General features: G+C 43.1%; 1 protein-coding gene across 16 annotated transcripts in view; it reads right to left on the reverse strand.

Annotated features, from left to right (window-relative positions):
- LOC128753932 (slit homolog 2 protein-like) overlaps nt 1-19,964 on the reverse strand; it is an 82,287-nt gene that overhangs the window by 54,309 nt on the left and 8,014 nt on the right. For all 16 annotated transcript variants that reach the window (XM_053856165.1, XM_053856166.1, XM_053856167.1 and 13 more), the window contains exon 4: nt 15,214-15,285. In XM_053856165.1, the coding sequence (XP_053712140.1) occupies nt 15,214-15,285 (72 nt within the window). The remainder of the gene's footprint in view (nt 1-15,213; nt 15,286-19,964) is intronic.

Genomic DNA, 19,964 nt, shown 5'->3' on the forward strand with positions numbered 1-19,964 from the left:
TTACCTGTATTGGAACTGCATATTTGTTATTCATGATCAATGATGTGAGAAAAAAAAAACATAAAAAATTAAGTGAAATCAAAACGAAATAAAGTAAGCATAAGTGGAAGAGACAGGTTCGGAGACAAAGTTAGGAAGTCCAGAGTGGAAGCGTACAGGGGAGAGACAGGGAACGAGTCAGACCAAGAATGTTAGCAATGGAAGCACCAGGCAAAAGAAGAAGAGGAAGACAGACTGGTGAAGGAGGCAGACTTGAAGTGGAAACCCCTGGCAGGACATGCAGAAAAAAGAAGAAAGGCCTTTTTGTACAGATGTTTAAAAATGGATAAATTAAACAACACACCACTAAAATGCATTTACAATACTCTCAATCAACAATAGCAATAAAAGTGACAGAAAAGAAATATATATATATATATTTTGGTCACTGATAGCATGGCTCTTCAAATACCTGAACTTGAGACAGTCCTCGCACTAAACGATGGACAGCTGGCATCAAAGACTTTGCCCAGATCTCAGGTCACCCCCTTGGAAAAACGGTCTAGAGCATTTCAACTCAGTGTGCTGATTTTGCTATTGTTGAATACAATATGTGGGTCAAAGGAGGACATGTTTCAGTAATTGTCCTCACAAGGAGAGGAATAGAAAGCTGTGTGTGTGTGTGCAATTGAGTGAATGAACGCATGTCTGTCTATATACGTGTTAGAGGATGAAAACGTGTGGAGCCTGCTGTCAGGCCTGGTCCTCAGGGGGGGCTGCAGGGAGGTGTGTGTGTGTGTGTGTGTGTGTGTTTGTGTGGGGCGAGGGGGGTGGGCGACTTTGGGTTAGAGGGGTTCAGATGTACTTCTGATGCTTCATACCACATATGGGTCACTGCCTATGTTCCCCAGGGGTGAAGGAGGGGTCAGAAATTGGGGTTTTACAGAGGGGGAGAAAACAGTAGTCTTGAAAAGGTCCACTGAGCTTTCCGGTGACGAGATGTTGGGCGGTGGGGGTGTGGGGAAAGTCCATCTGCCAGTGAGTAGTTGACAATAACACTGAGCAAATTAAGATGTAATAAGACGAAGGAGCAATAAAGAAACAAAACCGGGGCTGGAGAGATTTGCTTTTGGCTTCCACTCGGTGTCTGTGTACAGTAACGTCGCAGGTGGTGGAGGGAGCTGTGAAGTTTATGGGCTATGTGAGACGGGCGCAGGCTGAGGTCTGACACTGTGTTGTTATTTTTGGTCCTGAGTTCTTAGGTAACTAAAAGCCAGACGGACCAACAGACAGAACCGAGGCCCTGGTTGACAGACGTAGCAGGCGACAGACAGGCTAGCATGAGTGGAAAGTTTAAGCCAACTTTAGCCCTCAAATACAAAGCTAGTACAAATTTAATTTCGTCATTCAGTTTAGATCAAAAGGATGGATTCTGTGAGCGCTGACGCCGCACACAAATATGCTTGGGTGCAGCTGTTATTTTTCAGGGGTGGTGGATCACAAATATTACACGGATAACAACATTCAAAGTGAATTAACATTATTGGGATTCACGTACATTTCCAATTTGTCAATGCCACATAAAGTGACAAAAAAGATAAGAGAGATAAACAATGCATTTATGTGCAGAAGCAGTGTAGTGTAATGTTAACATCATGCGTCGAAATGATGTGAAAGTGAAATGAAATTAAGATTACCAGTATTTCTTTTATCAAAATGTCCATTCATAATTATAGACTTTTATTATGGCATGTGATAATTACAAAATATAATAGAGTCCAAGGATCCAAATTTAAAATGAAAAAGACAAATGGTCAAACTGACAAACCTTAATGATCAAAACTGTCACATGAGATGGAGTAATTATGACAATAATAGAAATACATATGGAAAAACTTTTAGTTCACAAAAAAATCCAAGTGAAACTCAGCTATTTGACTGAGAAAATATCATTAAGGCTTTTGACAAATTAGCCATCAAATGATTCTTAAATAAACAAAACAAGGCAATAAATGAATGAGCCAAGCTTTTTAGTTGGAAGTGAATGGAACTGTTGAATTCCTGTATGTGTCTCACCGAACACAAGAAATACCAAGTCATTTAACATATATAAAAGATGAAAGGAACACTATTACATGCAATAGTCACTGTTCTGTAATTATCATAGAAAACTAGTAACTGAAACGCACAACTAGAAACAAACATTTTTAAATACTGTTTTGCTTTATTAAAAAAAGAAAAAAAAAAAGACAAAGACAAATGCCACACGAGACTGCTTTTGTTATTCCTCACAAGCACACACACTCCTGCACACACACACCCCACTGCCGTCCCCCGCTTGCCAACAGCGGAAACTTTCTGATTAATTGTCACAGCTCAAGGCAGCACTGATAGTTTCCCAGCTTTAATAGCTGTCCTCCGTACACCATTAATGCATATCAATCATCATAAACACGCAGGCACGGGCGCGTGCACGCTCAGTCAGCACACTGAGACGTGTTTGTATCACTGGTCTGTGAACGACAAATCTGAGAGCTTTCTGCTTCAAAAGCAGGATGGGAAGGGTGAGGGAGGGGCAGAGGGAAAGGATGTTGACCTGTTTTCCATCAAGCATGTTGATTTGACTCGACAGTCGATTCATGTGGAGTCCCGACTAAGTCAGGTGCATCTCATTTAGAAGCAATCAATTCAGTTTAGGATTCAGCTCTTCCTTTGTAACTCACAGACTCCAGATCAGACACAGACGCGTGCTGCTGCCGTGTTCTGCTTTCTGTCGCATGTATTTGGACCTAGATCCCAGGATCTTTGAGAAAGACAATGGCCTCGCCTATGATGAGTATGACAAACACACGTCCCATCCCTGCCGCTTGAGTCCCCCATCTTTACACGCATATTAAGCTTCACCTGATACCTACCAGCGCTTAATTGCTACCATGGAAACTGTTTAAATGACTCTCTCTCTTTCACACACACTGCTCATTTACACTACACACGATAGAGTGAGCGAAATACATACATTTTTAAATAATTGACTGAAATATGTAGACCAATCATTCAAGTGTAACAAGACAAAAATGAGGAAATGCACAATGTGATTAAAGTATTATAATTTCACCTATAAAATTCCTGTTTGATGAAAAGGTGGGAAAGTCTGAAGCTGATAAAATGGCAGTTTCCAGAGCCAGCATGGCATGTCTCAACCCAGGTAGTAAATTGAACTTTCAAACGTCTAGCAGCGGATTCACCAGTGTGACCCCGAGGGCTTTGTCCGAACATGCAGGTTGTCAGGTGAGAGTGTGTTGTGGTTAAGGATCCTTTCCTCCCATCACTCAACTGTGACTGTGTTTTCTGACATTTTTTTCCCCTCAAAGGGCTGAACCCATTTTAGCTACACTTCTGTACAATCCTTATGAATCATTGAAAAATACAAAAGTTGAATTCAGTCATTGAAATAGGTATATACATAAATAAATTCACTCTGTTCCGACCTCACACAAACATATAGTTCAGAGATTCTTAAATACTTAAGCCACCTTTGGAGTAGAACAAACACTCCCCAGAGTAACTCAAAACGTGAGGTCAAGTTAATCTCGGTCATGTGTTCTTCAAAACAGATTAGTATATCTCAACCAGATTTGAATTAATGACTCTCAGAATTCTAGCTGTTATTAAAACGCCAATTCTTGCAGTGAACTATGGGACTTGGTGAGCAGGTTATGCAGTTTTGTTTAAGATTATGCTCATTATTTCATGGTGTGCTGTGTCTTTTCCACTTCTCTAGGCCTTGAGTTTGACATGTCTGGCCTAAAATAAAATACAGTGGGCAGGAAATGAGGATGTAAAGACATGCTTTCAAGAGTGTTTGATATCTTTCATTTAAGATGAGCTGTGTATCTTCCTGTAGGCGAGTGTTGCTCGTCAGTCACTAAGGAGTCATTGACAATCTAACACACACACACACCCACGCAGACACACAGCCACAGACATGCACACACTAATACTCAGCCACCCACCCGTAGCGTTACATGTAATTATGGGCGCTGTAAAACAGGCTGACATCATTGCCTTGGGTGATACAGCAGACTGCAACTCTATATAAACTCTTGGATGTAAAGGTGTGTGTCTGAGTGTGCGCGGTAGCGTGAGCCAGTTTTAAAGCAAAGTTGACCAGGTGTCATTGCCCATAACAATTTCAAAGCGACAGGCTCCTCCCTCCCCATAAACCTGTTGTACATTATCTACAGCTCTGTTTACCACAGAAGCCTGACAGCTCTCAATTTATCCCCACCGGGTTAACATCACTTTTGATGTAAACCTGAGTTCATGTCCTCAGAATTAGTATTACATTTATACGTCCATAGAAAGAGAAAACAATCCATAGAAAAATATATGTCCATGGGAAAATCAGAAACAGCACTTGTTAAGCTAACATATAATGTTCCTAGGTTGCTAAATAGCTAAAATTCCAGCTCCTTCACTTGTAAAATTTGGTCTAGAGATCCAGGCGTTGTTGACCTCTGCGTGTTACCCCCTAAAGCACGACAAGACGTGCTCAGAGCAAAGACGCTCACCTCCAAAATGTCTCCTCCTATCTGCCTCCACATGCCTTCTGAAGTCCACAAATGCATTTCCACAAAGGAAGATCTGTCTGTGAACTTTGAATCCGAGCCTGTAAAGTTTCGTAACTTTTACAGACATTTTTAAAGCCACGAACAAACATGGCAGATGCTTACGACGACCCTTCAAGCTAGTCAGTTTGGAGTAAGAAATGACTTGATTTACTGCAAAGAAAGACAAACAAACACATCTGGACTTTTGTTTTTTTACACAATAGCAGACAAATAATCTGCCCAAACTTGCCTTGCATAGTTTATCTGATCATTTGAAAGCATCTGTTTTGTCCCACATTACTCAATCTCACTGGCATGCTTTGTGTTTGTGTGTGTGCGCTTGTTTATCCTACTTGTGGGGACCAATTCTTGAGAAAACACCGTCCTACATTTGGCTGGACCCCAAGAGGTTAAGCTTCAATTTGAAGATGAAGACTGCACAATAACTAGGTCATTATAATTGGGTATAAGTTTGCTTCAGAGTCCTGGTTAAGGTTAGCCATTTCATTTCAATGGTTAGTTTTAGGGTGAGAGGCTGGGGACATGAGAAACCTCACAATGTCCCCACAATACAGGTGTGTGTCTGTGAGTGTTTGGGAGCGGGGGGTGTGCACACGAATGTGTATGTGCGTTTGTTCTGCCTGACACTTGCTCAAAGGTCACTCTTTTAAGTGCAATTACATGTGCCGGAGTAGCAGCGGGGGGGTGGGTGAGGAGTGAGCGTGGTGTTACCGTAGAGATGAGAGAAAACTGTAATTGGATAATGACACATCAGCAGTGCAACCTGTCATTAGACACTAGCAGGCAGACACACACCTATATACAGTACATGTGCTGAGAGTGGCGTCCCAACCTGTGATTACAAGGCTGCTGATCTGTCACTTCTCGCCTGCAGCCACAGAGCTACAATGCGCCACTTTCTCTCCTTGAGTCTCCCACATTATTCCTCCCAGACCTTTATTATTTCATCTCTCAGTGCAAACATGAGCTCTGTTTACACAATTAAGTTGGCAGGTGTTCCAGCCGTTGAAAGGATGCATCAAAATGAAAAGCTCCTGTAAGTGGCGCAGGGCTAAATTAAATGATGCCTGTAGAATCATAGCGTTACTGGAGGCAGGCCGGTCCGGACCAGTTGGGACTCCACCACACACTGGAGAGGCTGCTACGATGCTGCTTGGTTAAACACTGCAGTCATGACTGATGTGGCAGACTGCCTCACACAACAAATGGCTCATTGAGAAATCATAACCGAAGGGCGTCATAAGACGTGCAGGTACGACAAAAACGGAGTAATAGCCAATGAGTTAGCGCTAATATCGAACGTGAGATAATAAAATGGGCACCAAGTGTTTAACAGGCTTCCAGAGCAGATCAAACAGGCCTTTAAAATATGAATTACCCCTCACATAACCCACGTTCCTGACCATCAAATAGCAAAGGTAAGAAACTGTCTAAATATTCTCTGCGTGACACCTTTTATTCTTTTGTGAGTCATGCTGAATGAAGGGCAGATATAACACAGGGAACTCTTAGGTGGCGAGCAACTTGACAACAAGAGAGGAAGCCGTGGTCAGAGGGCTGCTTCCTCTGCATCATTACCATGGATGAGGGTCTTGCATAAGCCTCTCCAAACCAAAGTGTGGGGAGTTGAGCAAGATGAGTTGTGGTGTGAGCAGTGAGAGTCGGCAAGAAAATGAACAAGAGAAACAGGTGTTGGAGAGAGGACGATAATAGAGGGCTGGTGAGACGGAGGGGAAGAAAGTGAAGGTGCCAAAAAGCCCAAGAGGGCAGGGGAGGCGGAGAGAGAGAGCGAGGGAGGCGAGGTTTTCTTTTGTGGCCACTGAAGAACGACAAGAGAGTAGCCAGCGATGACGGTCCCGTTGGAGAATGCCGGCTATGCCAGTGGAGTGGCACTAATGGAGCCGGAGAGGAGACGTAGTTGCCTGCCCCGCAGGGCCAGTATTGTGCTACTGGACAAGCTGCTTGTCAAGGAGCCAAGATGGAGGATTAGAAAAGATGGAATGAGTGAGGCCGTCGAGACAGCCATGTTAGGGCTGCTGGCTGATTGACATGAGCTGAACTCTCTCTGCTTTTAATTTGACTGGAGAGACTCAGGACAATAGTCCGAGTTTCCTCAGTGGGCACACTTTTCCTGACGGGAGTTGACTGGTTGGTTTCAGGGTTTTTAAAGTTGATCATCAAATGCTTAAATGAAAGCAGGCGGTTCAAGCTTTTAAGCAGTTTCCTTTAAAATGAATTGACTGCACAAATCGAATAGTGGGATGTGCCATTTTAATGGTGAAAGACAATAAAAATGATGGTGTCTTTCTTCAGATTTGCAAGTGAAAGTGTGTTATTTGTGCTGCAGCAGTGTTTTCAAATAAAATGTTTTTTTTACGAGTCCACTAAACAGAACAAGAGCAATTTATGATAAGCTCTGGTGGGAAAAAAAACTCAAAATGTCATTAGTAAGAGTGTATCCATTTCTATTGATTGATTTTCCTCATATTATTATTATTATTATTAGTTGTAGTAGTAGTATTTAACAGAACAGAAATGCTTGCTTTTGATTGAGTTTAACTTAAATACATGTTATTTTAGTGCAGTCTCTCGGTGGACGGCGCTAAGTTGGTCCCTGTTGCTGCACCTGGTGGAGCATGCTGAGTGACAGCAAAACAGCATTGATATAAAGAAATACAGCTAAGTCAGTCTCAGATCCTACCACGCTCTCATGTGAGTCTTGCTGACACAGCCACGTTAAACAAAATACCAAACCCCCTATTCATAAAGCCGGGGTCAATACCGCTGAGTAGTTTTGATTGGGGTGAGGCGAGGAACGGGGTATGATGAATTATTGTGATTATCCCATAATCCTGGCCATAATTCAGCAGCCAGGCCAGCTCATCCATCAAAACAGTCACCTGCAGGCAGAGCGGAGGGAAAAGTGCCGCAGAGGGAGAGGAAGTCACATCCGGCTGCCCGACTTTACATCATCAAGTTAAGCAGAGAAAAAAAGAAGAGGAGCGCAGGCCAGACATTAAACCAAGCGACAGGGAGGATTTGGGATGATGAACTGTTTCGGGGGCGGTTCTACCACACACGGTGACCCCTAATCATATACCAGCCACGGAGAGAAGCCCTTTGAAGAGCTCACACACACGCTGCTATTGTAACAAGCTGCTTCCAGGTACGCTCTTCCTGGTGCTGGGTTGGTATGCAACCCCTTCCAATAATCCACACTCATATTACACACACACACACACACCTGGGCACTTGTGTCTGACAGACAAGTCGGCTCCAAGCTTCAGGCGATCTGCCATCTACAGTAAGCACTGACATGCTTCTCTCTTCTCGCCTGTGAAATCCTCACTTTATCTTTACTTTCTCTGTCCTTCATCTCTGCTCCTTCCACAGCTCACTCACAACGTGGAGAACACATCTGTCTACACGCCGCTAAATTCCTCCTTATCTCGTTTTTCCACATCATTTACGAGCGTAAACACGCGTCTAATCCTAGCTCCGAATGCTCTTCATTCATTGTGTCCCCTTTTTTTTTTCGGTCTGTTTCCAGGCGTGACTTTCCCTGCTGCTGTCATCTGTCAGGCGCAGTGCGCATCTTCACTCCTGGCATCTCCATTATCCTGAATAACTCGTTGGCTGTCACTGATGCTCCCTGACCTTTGACCCGTGAGCCCTGAACCCTGACACTCACAAACTGCAGGCAACAGGTGATGAATTGAGCTGTGCTTCCAGATTTGGGATAAATCACAGTCACTACACTCTTTGTGATTCAGGAGAACCAAAAATGTTATGCCATAAAATTACCTGAAATGGAGATTTTATAAAGCATTTTGTCTTTCTTTCTTTGGACAGAGGTTGCAACAATACAGGACAAATCCTCCCTACTTGAGATGAAGAGCTAATGTGGGTTCTGCTTCACCTTGCAGCAGGGCTCTGGCAGTTTCTGCTGTATATGATCTGTGATGCAGCATTTTAAAATGCAATCAGACACTGATATGCAAAACAATCAAGGAACTGACTCAGAAGTGGCTTTCCAAAGGAGGATTTTTTTTCCATTTCCCTCTTCCCAGAATGACATCTTGTGACCTCTGTACGGGCTGTTCTATCTTCTAATCCATTATAATGAAGCAGCTCATCATCCCTGTTTAGCTACAACCAAGATGAGAGCGTCGCAAATCTATAGCAGTACACTGCCGACCATTGTTATGATGTTGCCATGGCAGTGAAATCTCCCTCTGCTTTCTTTAATAAGCATCGTCTAGTTGGAATCAACAAGCTTCCAAGGCAGTTCAAGTCTGGCTCATCGACAGGTTCATCAAAACAAGGACGTGTTTGATCTCGCCTCGCTGACTCACACATGGCTGTTCAAATCTTTACATTCTGTCTGTAGAAGATAATCTCTTGCGCTGGTGCCCTCCCAGTTATGCCATTTTGACTTTGGCAACTCCTCCACAATCAGTTGAGAGTGATGAATGCAGCATTGTGTTGCCATGATGTGAATAGTCCCATCACTTCTTTGGAATGAGTGGCCTTGAGCAATTCAGATAGGAGGTCATGTGATAGCAAGGCAAGCGAGTGAGTCAGTGACATTCAACACCTCAACACTGGCGTAACGTTTGGTTTGCTCTTCACTCTGTGTGAACAAATGAAATATGGGAAAACACACAAGCTGCTATAATGACCACTGGACTTCACAGGCCACTTTTGGAATGGCTTTTACATTCGTGTCTTGGTTGCAAGAAGTTTGTAGACCCGCAAAAACTTTCCACACTTATCCAGCCCTCATGAGGTCGAGGTGAAACTAGTGTTTGACAGTCTATGCTGATCTAAGAGTTAAGGTCTTAGTTTTATGCAGTAACGCAATTCTAAATTACATACATTTTTCACAAGACCAAGTCATAGAGACACACACATTTATCCCTCATTTATATCTGTACGCAATGGTCTTGACATAGTCATAGTCAAAATTTGCAAAACCTGAACTACTATATCAACCATGTATTTTGAATTTTCAGATTCGCAGTTGCAGAGATTAACAAGTGACTTTGCATGTGTTCTTCCTCTGCTGTCTCCGGGAATCACACTCACTTAGTTGACAGCAGTCAGAAGCGTCAGGTCCGACTCTTCAACTGCTTTAATCTGCTTATAGGTCACTTGTGGCGAGCCAGGAAATTTCGACACTCTGCAGTCAACAAATTGGAAAGTCTCATCGCTTTGATTCTCAATTAGTGGTTGGCAACAAACATGATCGAGTTTCCACTTATCTAATTTGTGAAGCATGCGTCACAAATAAATACAAGTCGTGGAGTGGAGGTTGCCAAGACTCCTAAAACACAATAACTTCTAACTTGTTTTGTGTCTGACTTTTTCTAAAGCGCATTTAGTGAAACCAGATCCAGGAGAGGAGATATTGCTGACTGGTAGCTTGCTTGTGTCAGTGAGGATGTTTACAACTATAAGATGGCCGATCCACCAACGCCTCAGGCTGCTCAGACTTAACTTCACATCCTCCTCACGCAGTAATTGTCTCATATTTGCAGGCTGTATGTAGGCTAGACCGGAGTCAAATATTCTTACATCCCAAAAGGGTGGGGCTCCCTACGAACACATTTTTGACACTTAAGAAAACAGGCCTGAGATAGAAGTCCTCCCAATAATATGTTTCTTACTACAGAGTGATCTCTGAAGGATGTGCAGCACAAGAGAAGTCAGGGCTTTAGAGGACAGTCCTGAGACCTGTAGCTCTGACAAAAGGCAAGATAGAGTTAGGAAAGCCCGAGATGAAGATACTGAGGTTGTTACTGAAAGTGACTAGGAAAAGGCCCATTTATGCTCAATGTTCCATACGAATCACGATCCAGACGGAGCATTCTACCCCTGTTCTGCGCTTATTTTGTCTGCATTTCTACACATTTCCACAAAGGTTTACGAATACAAACCAAATAGAGGTGTACCACTGGAAACCGCAAGGGGCAGTGTTGCTGTTACTACCAGAAATGCAGATCTAATGAGACACGAAGGAGACATAACAACGGAAGATATTCTTTGTCCTCACCGGCCACTGCCTCCGACAACGCTGCCTCGGTTTTTGACTTTTGTGCAAGTGTACATTATCGATACTTCTTCCACAATTGCCATGTTTGTTTTGGAGTTTGTTGCATAAACTTTTGACTCTGAGCAGCGCCCCCAGCTGATACACCGTTCAAAATTGTGGATACATTTCCGCACGCAAAGGGAGCATAAATGGGTGTTAAAAAGGTTTTGATCTGAGTTGCGTATCTTAGAGGGGCGGCTCATGAGGAGAAGCTTGGAGACCGAGCTAGGGAGTGATTTATACAGCTGGTTAACCGCAATGTATTCATTTGAAATGAATGAAGTCCTGCAGAGGATTTGAACACTATAGTTCAATGAATTCAATGAATACTATTATTTGTTTCATTTTGATTATTTAAATTCACTGCGACTTTATAAAATTATTGGCTACATTTAGCATCGCAGCAACCTTCTGTTGCAAAAATGGTTATGTTTTCACTCAAAAATTGAAATGAAATAAAACAGCGTTCATTTATTTGTCAGAACAAAACATCAAAGACAAGTCATCACTGAACTTCAAAGCCTCCAAACTTAAGCATCAAGACCCACTTCTAGACTAATTAGACTCCTAAATGTTGTCCCAAGATTTGGGAGATGGAGAAGAGCTGTTCCACTGTCTTGACCCTCATTCTGAGGTTAAACAGCTGTTGCATGCGTTGAATTTAACATGATTTCTGTTAATGGCAAGTCCAGGGCTTCATAAGTCACGTCCTGCTTAGATCTCATGACTGGCACATTCTTCACCTCTAACCCCTCAGGGACCGAAAGGTCAGCGTTGCTGTGGCGACTAAAACCCCAAATTGTTTTCAGTCTTAATTAAAAAACATTATTTACTCAGAGAAAATGAAATTTTCTCTGACCCCGGGCTTCCTCTTCCTTTCTTCTCCCCATCCTCCTGCCTGGATGTGATTTAACAGTCGACACGCTGGGAAAACCGCCTCTTCTGAAAAAGTCGCCGGCACTCTTGTGACCATTGTGCCGAGCCTGTCGTCTCGACCGAGGAGGTGTGTGTGTTTCACAGCAGACAAAGGCACTGGGCTGCTAAGCAACAATTCCGCTGGGTAAAGCCTCACCAGGGCAGCGTTTAGCCAAGGATTAGGAACCATTACACACATAAACAGTACACACCCAAAATCAGTCCTCATAAGCAAATGAATTCTGGTGTCACCGTAGTTTTCCTTATTTGCCTGCACGTGATGGTTCGATTTTACTCCCAAAAGACGCTGAAGAAGCCCAGGAAAAGTTCATTTACATCGGATTTGCATCTCAACACAATCATTTCCACCCTGACACCACAGGTGACGGCAGCTTTGAGACAGGAGGCTGTGCTAAGTATATTATAAAGGGATGATTTGCTACATACATCATATTCATGCATATCAACTCAGAACATTCTTCAATGCCGGGACCAAGTAATGCCACCATGACAGTGGGTAACAAAGGGGAAATTCTATCGACTGCAAATCACACATACTAAGAGGAAACACAAGAGCTTTCTAGAAATGATAGTGGAAAAACAAGGATTGAGAAATAAATGCTAGAGTGTAAACTTTTCTCACCACTCCATGCATCAAAACCATCTACGTCTGGACTAATATCATTGTTATCATATCACAGAGCATCAAGTTGATGCTCAATATCTGGAACTCTGCTGCATGGCTTTGTCGTCATACAAATATCCAATTAAATGAAATACAAAAAAATATCTCTGTGACTTTAAAATGGACTTGCGTTTAAAGTTTTGAGGAATGACCCTTGATGTGTTACAATAAGTGTGGCGTCTTTCCCAAGTATTTGGTCTCTATTTGGTATTTGGATTCTCCCTGGCAGACAGCGATAGTCGGTGACTTCAAAGCATTTTCGTGTGTGTGATGCGTGTGTGAAATGCAAAAAAATAATGTAAAACTTCAAATCCATACAAATATTTTCGGAGGATTACATAGCTATCAGTAATGGAGTTTCCATCCACCTATTTGTATTCAAAATTTTCACAGATAGTTAAAACAAACATTAATGGAAACACTGGAAATTCAAAAAAAAGTTTTTACGCTCAGAGGAGGTGGAATGGCTGTTCAAAAATCGAAATGTTTAAGTGTGTGGGCGTGATAAAAAGAAATAAAAATGACAAAAATCTGCTGCTCTTGTATTCATCTTTCAGTGACTTTTTTCAGACTGTCATTCGTTAAAAAAAAAAAAAAAATCTGGCTCAGGTTCACCACTATGTAATCACCCAGATGATAATCCAATTTTGGATGAAGCTCAAAGATCTGACATTTACAGATGCTGTTTTCGCCTCATCACATTGAAACTGATGTTCTGATCTCGGGGTTTAAAGTGCTCTAATCTTTGGCGCTAGTGTCTCCGGGATGTTGGCCGGCGCTGTAAACTTTTACAAGGCCATCTAGTTTAACACAGTCCTTCTAATGAAGTGGGTCTGTTTGATCCGCTCCTCTTTTCTGCCTGTCTCTCATCTCTCTCTGGGAGCAAACAGTGCCAGCTGTGGTCCACAGTCTTCCTCAAGTGGGAAACTGGAAACAACAATCGGAGCAGGGAAGGTGGAGGGTGGGGGGGTCCATTTTTGTGTGTCGCATCTAAACGCTTGGAGAAATGGTTTTTGGGGTAATGCCCACCACATGGTGCCTCCAGATGTGTGTGTCTGCGTAACCTAATAGAGATTGGGCCCGCGGGTGTCGGGGGGAGCAGTCGTGTGTGTGTGACTCGGGAGATGTGTTGTCGAGGGGTGTGGACGCAGGTGTTTGTCAGGAGTTTATGGAGAAGGATGAAAAGGAGACTTTTAATGAAAATTACACACTGGCTGCTGTTTCTGTGTCACATCACTGTAGTATGAAAATGATGTGGGACAAATGAATTTCTTCATACGAGAGACACAAAATGGTTCAGCATGAAACTGATTCAAGCTGAACAACTAACTCGTACATGAGGTGCCAAGTACCATAGATGAAACATAAATAATTCAGATGGATGAAAATGCATCGGCTGATATGACAGCATTAACAGACGCATCGCACTTCCCTGCGTGAGTTTGTAAGATCTTCTTTGACGTGCCTTTGATAAGCCTTGTTTTGTAGTGTCTCCCGGACTAAGACAGATTACACCACCTCTGAACAAATTGGAATGAAAAAACAAGCATGCACCTGCTCTCTGCTCAGTTTCACGTTTCTCTTCCAGCCTTAAACCACGAAGCCTCGACGGTCAGACCAATAAATATACTGTACACACCACTTTTCCAAGCTCGGAGAAGAGTGAAAACACAATTTTCATAATAGCAGGTTGAGCATGAGTTCATTTATAGAAGTGATGTCGCAAACGTTGTGCCATTTCACTCTAACCTTCTGACCTGAATATTAGGAGGGATCATGTTGTGTTTTATCTGTATATAAATAGGGTATGTTTGTAATAAGTAAGAGGCCAACATGTACCACTGACCAGCCAACCCGCAAAAAATGGCAGATTGTTGTTTCTCCAGAATAAAATTCCATACATCTGACAGGCATTTGTCACTTTGTGGTCACGGAGATAAACAGAATTGTGTGTTTTCACCAGTTCTTTCTATAAAAGTAATTGAAATGGAGAAGATTATTGTTCACATGAACGTGTTTTTCGAAAACATTCAAACTGGAGGGCTGCTTGTCTACAACAGCTGAACACCAAGTAGTATAGCAGAGTATTTTTACCTTGGACCGTAGCTGAACAAAATACCAACTCTTGGCCTTGAGAACTGCACACACACACACACACACACACTTGCGCGCACACACGTTTGGTATCATGGATGCATGCACACACACCCTTAGACATGACAGGTCAAACCCCATCGACCACTGTAGCAGCCACAATACATAAACAACTCTCACACACTCGGTGAATCACCGGAGCGGCTCAATATTGTTTTAGATAAATATATCCAGCCGAACACAGAAGTATATGCGACCATAATTATTCCCCACGACCACAAAAGACTGTGACGGGAAGTTAGTTCCCACAGTTTCAGAAGCCATTGCAGCCCATCACCATGGTACTAAAATCCAAGGCTCAGTTTACAGAGCAGGAGACGGAGCTGCTGGTGGAAGGTGCTTGATGAAAACAAACAGCGGGACGATGGTTTGAATGCCGCTTTATTTCCTGTGACTAAATCTATATTTCAGCGTAACCTCATACGAGGAATTCTGTCTTTCTTGTTGGCCTTTTAGGTCTCCGTCTGAGACACACATCTACATGAGGCGACACGCACACACCCACGGTCCCAGTAGGCAGCAGCTGTTGGGGTGCTAATCTCCATTAGCTACTGAACAGGCTTCTACGACGAGAACCATGTTAAATCTGATCCCTCGCTTCTTTCCATCTCAGTAAAATATCAACATCAAGAGAAACACCAGGCTTTTTTAAGCTTACACCCGATTTGCAACACACCTCGCCCCGTCACATGTTTCATTGTCACAAAACAATCCTGGCGATTGGAAAGGTTAGGCGGATATGAAATGGTACTTACAGTCTGTAAAGTTTAGTTGTCCCCAGGAATAGGAGTTCGGGGAACACGGCCAGATTATTCCGATTCAGACGCCTGGAAAAACAGCATAAATTACAACAGGATTCCTGACAGACTGTCCATAACCAGCTTTAGAGTTTCGTTTCCAACTTGACATGGTGTGTTTAACGCAACGCAGTTCGGTATATCATTACAGGAGGCATGTTGGGAGATTGTGGTGGAAACTTTTTATTTTATACATGCGATCATGAACAGGAACACTGGTGACCACTCCTGATTTAAGGGGTACATCATAGCTGCCAGACAAACAGTGAACTTGAGAAGAACGAAAGGAAGGCAGGGGAGAAGGGCAAAAAAGGGGGTTCAAATGATGGGGAGGGGACAACTTTTTTTTTACCACAAAGGCGGAGAAGGGGAGACGATGTGGGAAAAACAAACAGGCAGTCTGGCCCAGCTACCGAATGTGTGAAAAGGACCCCACTGAGTAAACAAGGCCCTCACAGGGGAAGAACTCACAACAACCCGTCATCACACACATAACCCTAATCCACACACACAAACTCACACTGAGGAAGAGGCTCACACACAAGTGTTGAGAGAGCTCGGCCGAGTTTAATAATCTGGGCGCGATCATTTAACCCTGGTTGAGTGGAGTGAAGAGGTTGGTGCGGCGAGATGTGTAGATGTGACTTAATGTGAGTCAGAGGAGAGTGACACAATGAGAGAAGGCTGCTGAAACAGTTTAACCCTGACACACACACTGACTCACACACACATCGATAGCAACAGTGACAGATGCTGCACAGGCTGCTGGTGCAGGGGAGAAAGAAAATGTATAAATACAAGAAAACTCCTCCGTGAAGGATACAATATATTGGTCAGCTTCCAACTGCATGCAGTTTAGGGGTCAAAGGTCATCACATCCAACATAAAATCTCTTCATTTCAATTTGGATTTAAGATGTCAACAGCATCTTGATCTATGCTCCCCTACCTAACCAAACTGCATACTGAGTCATCATCCTCTCATTCATTCATTTTATCCCACTTTCCCCCTATTTTCTTCCTGGTATTCCAACACTATAAAGGTAAAATCCATGACAGAATTAAACAGGCTGTCACTCACAAACCTGCTGATGATTTTAAACTCTGCAGGTTATGGGAGGAAACCCACACCAGCAAGGGCAGAACATTCAAACCCTGAGCAAAAAGGTCCCAAGTTCACTCTGTCAACAAACCGGGTACCTGTCTTTGTATGAATGAAATCTCAGAGACAATAATTCCACCACTCAGTACTTCACTCTTGCAGCTCCTCGGTGACTGGCCCGTACACAAATATCTGACGTGCCTGTGTGCAAGCACACACACACTGTCAGTTACATCAGAGTCACCTTAAATATTTAATATCCAGCGGAAAAGATGTATCTGAATTATTCACTTCTCTCCGGTTAAGGGCTGTGCTGGTGGCTAAGAGCTCCACGTGGTTCCACAGAGAGGTCCACCGCCCCAACAGGTCCTGCCCAGCCATCACCCCCTCCTCCCACATTCAGAGGGCTAGACCTCCCCTGGGACTATGCAACGATGAGTGGCAAAGGTGTGGAGGAAAAAGGAGGTCAGGGAGAGGGGATGAGCTCACCCTCCTAAAATAGCTGTCCAGAGTGATGTGAGGAGGTAAAGCCTGCCGTTTGAGACCAACCATTTTATCATGTTTGGTTCAAACCCTGCATCAGATAATGTCTTTTGGCCTTGAGAAGTGAACTCTATTGCACAACCGCTGCAATCTGAACAAGTTATCTTCAAAAATCATAAACAAGGGAAACTGCACTTCATTTTTTGAAAAGTTATTCTGCCCAGAGTTGACAGTGTTCTCTGAACAGAGAGATGCACATTGAGTTCTGTCTCATTAGAAGGCCACCTGGTTGGTGGGGCGGATGAACCAGCCGTGACATTGGACAGGATTTTCAAAGTCTTTGACCAACATCCACATTTCTAGCTGGTCACAAGCAAGATAAACCTGATCCCAACCTGGTCCCAACCATTATTATTTAACACTATGTTCTCTGCCTGCAAATCCGAAGAACACAATGTATATCACACTTTTTCAATTGGTTGAGCACTAAATTATGTAATGTGAGCAAATATCAGGACAAATATTGAGACGTCACTTGAGAGTCCAAACAAGCAGGTAAGTATATCTTTCAGTTGGCCTGGGATCGCCACCATATTCACCCACAAGAACAGCAGAAGGTTTCTGTCGAGTGGAAACTCAGGCCCACTTTTCTCTAAGACTGAAAAATATTCAATCAGTCAAATGTAACATTTTGTAAAATATAAATGATAAAAAAATCTATTACAAATTTATAAGCACAAAAAAACGTGTTTAAAATATAGCTCTATTTTTTGTGTGGTAATAAGGTAACGGATGAAAAGACACACATTGTAATTGCATTTGGCGTCGGTGTACATCTCACAGCTGCAGAAGAAAGGGCACCGTGGTGTATCTTCTCTGCTCACAGTGTACATGAATGAACACAGAGGGAGCCGCTGGGAGATGATTCATTAACAGGGTGAGACTGGTTCCTCAACATGGAAGAGATATCTTTTACTCTCTAGTCTACCACCAGACCACAGCAGACGCGACGCTGAGTCATAAAAGAAACCAGCAGCACCAGATGAACTCTGCACACATAACTCAGAGCAGGTATGCTTAATGGGGTGAGGATGGACCAAAAACCACAAATGCTTTCTACAAACGCTTCAGTCAGTACTTCAAACACAGAGTGCCACGCTGCAGCAACAATTTCCAGACTGCCAGGTGCATTTGGGAACACCCGAGCCAGAATCTTGATTTATATGCATTTGGGGTGATTTTAAACGTCCCCCAAAATGCCAGTTTTTATTTCATCTGATGAGTCAGATTGTGAGGAAGTGTGGTCAACATGATTGAGTATGATCAGTGAGTCAGGATTTGTGGTGTTGTAATTTTTATTCCTGAGAAAACTTCAACAGAACGCTCACAAAAACGCTCTTATGGCTAGTGAAAGTACTGACAGACTGTGGGAAACGTTGCAGCAGCTGTGAAATAACAAATACAAATATTAACAAATTGTTTGTCTTTGTTTATTTGCTTGACCTAACTGTTCTCCGCCACTAGACGTGGATCATATCCCAGAGGGGTGGAGTGCAGATATCGCAGCACTTTGTTCAACTGCTGTCCAAAAGCTGTCAGCAGTCACTAGCAACACTGTCAATTTTGGAGATACCAACGCCAGAATACTAATGTAGTTAAGTTTAAAGGATATTCAATCATTTTAAACTGCCCAAGACCTGCCATTTTCCAATTTAAAACACTTGGTGAGTAAGCTTGTGGTCAGTATGAATGAGTCTGAACTCTGAGTCAGACTTTTCAGTGCTGTTGTTGGACTTGTTCCCCAGGAACCTGGGTTCAGCACAAGGGCGGGGTCCCCCTTTTGAATATATAATGTTGCTTTTAATGAAGTGCTGGTCGGATGCTATGCTCTGGTCTGTCAACCTGGATTCATTGATGGAACCTGTTCAGTGTATACCGCAAACAACCAGCTGTCAAGCCCTCAGTAAAGTAATTGTAGCTCTCTTGAGAGCCAATTGGTTGTCATGTAGGCATCCAAACTCAACATGACACACCAGGCCTTCTTCTTCCTGATGGGCCTATTTCAATGTGGAGAAGCAGCAACTCTACTTCAAGTCTCAGCCAGAGCAACCAGCTCAGTTTGGTTTGTGTAAATAATATAAACAGAAGCAAGATGAAGTCAGTTTGTTGTCATATAACTTACTAACACTCATGAGACTGAGGAAGTCAGGAAAGCTACATCCATCCAAATCAAAATTGTCCAGTGAGCTTGGGCCAGTATCAGTCTTCAACTGTACATTTCTGGTTTTCAAAGCACTGCTCAAAGTGAACCTGACACTATGGCCATGTTACTGCCATCTTGAAGATGGATGGGTTATATTTGGGTCAAACAAGGAACACACCTGTGCTTCAGAATCCCTCAAGCAGTTTGGCCCTTGCGTCTCATTAGTCTGGCTGAAAATGAAGGCAGACTGAGTCGCCATGGTCGGAGGTGTGAGAGTGACTGGAGCTAGCTAATGCCACCCTGCAGCATGGTGATAATCCCTTGGTCATAAACAGATGCTCGAGTGCCACAAACTACACACACAGGCGCAACCACACATTTCTGCCTGCGCACACTGCGGGCCAGTTATTTTGACTATGCGCACACAACCACACACTGAGACATTCCTCAAAAAAGAAAATCAATCCCAACACCTCAGAACCACAATGATGTGTCCACCGAGTTTACATCAGGCAGCATGGAAATAAGAAACCAACCGGGAAACCAATTATTACTCGGCCAATGTCACTGCTGCCAGGGGACATATTTCAGTGTAAAAAAAAACTGTGACAGACAAACAGACACGTAAATACTATTTTGTTACCATAGCTATTTCTTGATGCTTGGGAACATTTGGAAATATGTCTGTCTGAAACATCCATGGGAACTTTCTGTGAAATGCCATCATCAACCAACAGTTACAGCACGCAGCCCAGACTCTTGCTTTTCAAGTAGGAATGAGCTTTTCCCAGGAATATGTGTCATCTGATGAGAGAGGAAAGAAGTTAAATAATATTTTCATGGTCAGAGTGCGGCCGGAGGACCATGTTTCACCTTTTGGAAACACGCTATCTTTTTACATTGAGAGGTATTTATCTTTGGA

The sequence above is a fragment of the Synchiropus splendidus genome, chromosome 2 (assembly GCF_027744825.2).
Source record: "Synchiropus splendidus isolate RoL2022-P1 chromosome 2, RoL_Sspl_1.0, whole genome shotgun sequence".
Classification (NCBI taxonomy): domain Eukaryota; kingdom Metazoa; phylum Chordata; class Actinopteri; order Syngnathiformes; family Callionymidae; genus Synchiropus; species Synchiropus splendidus.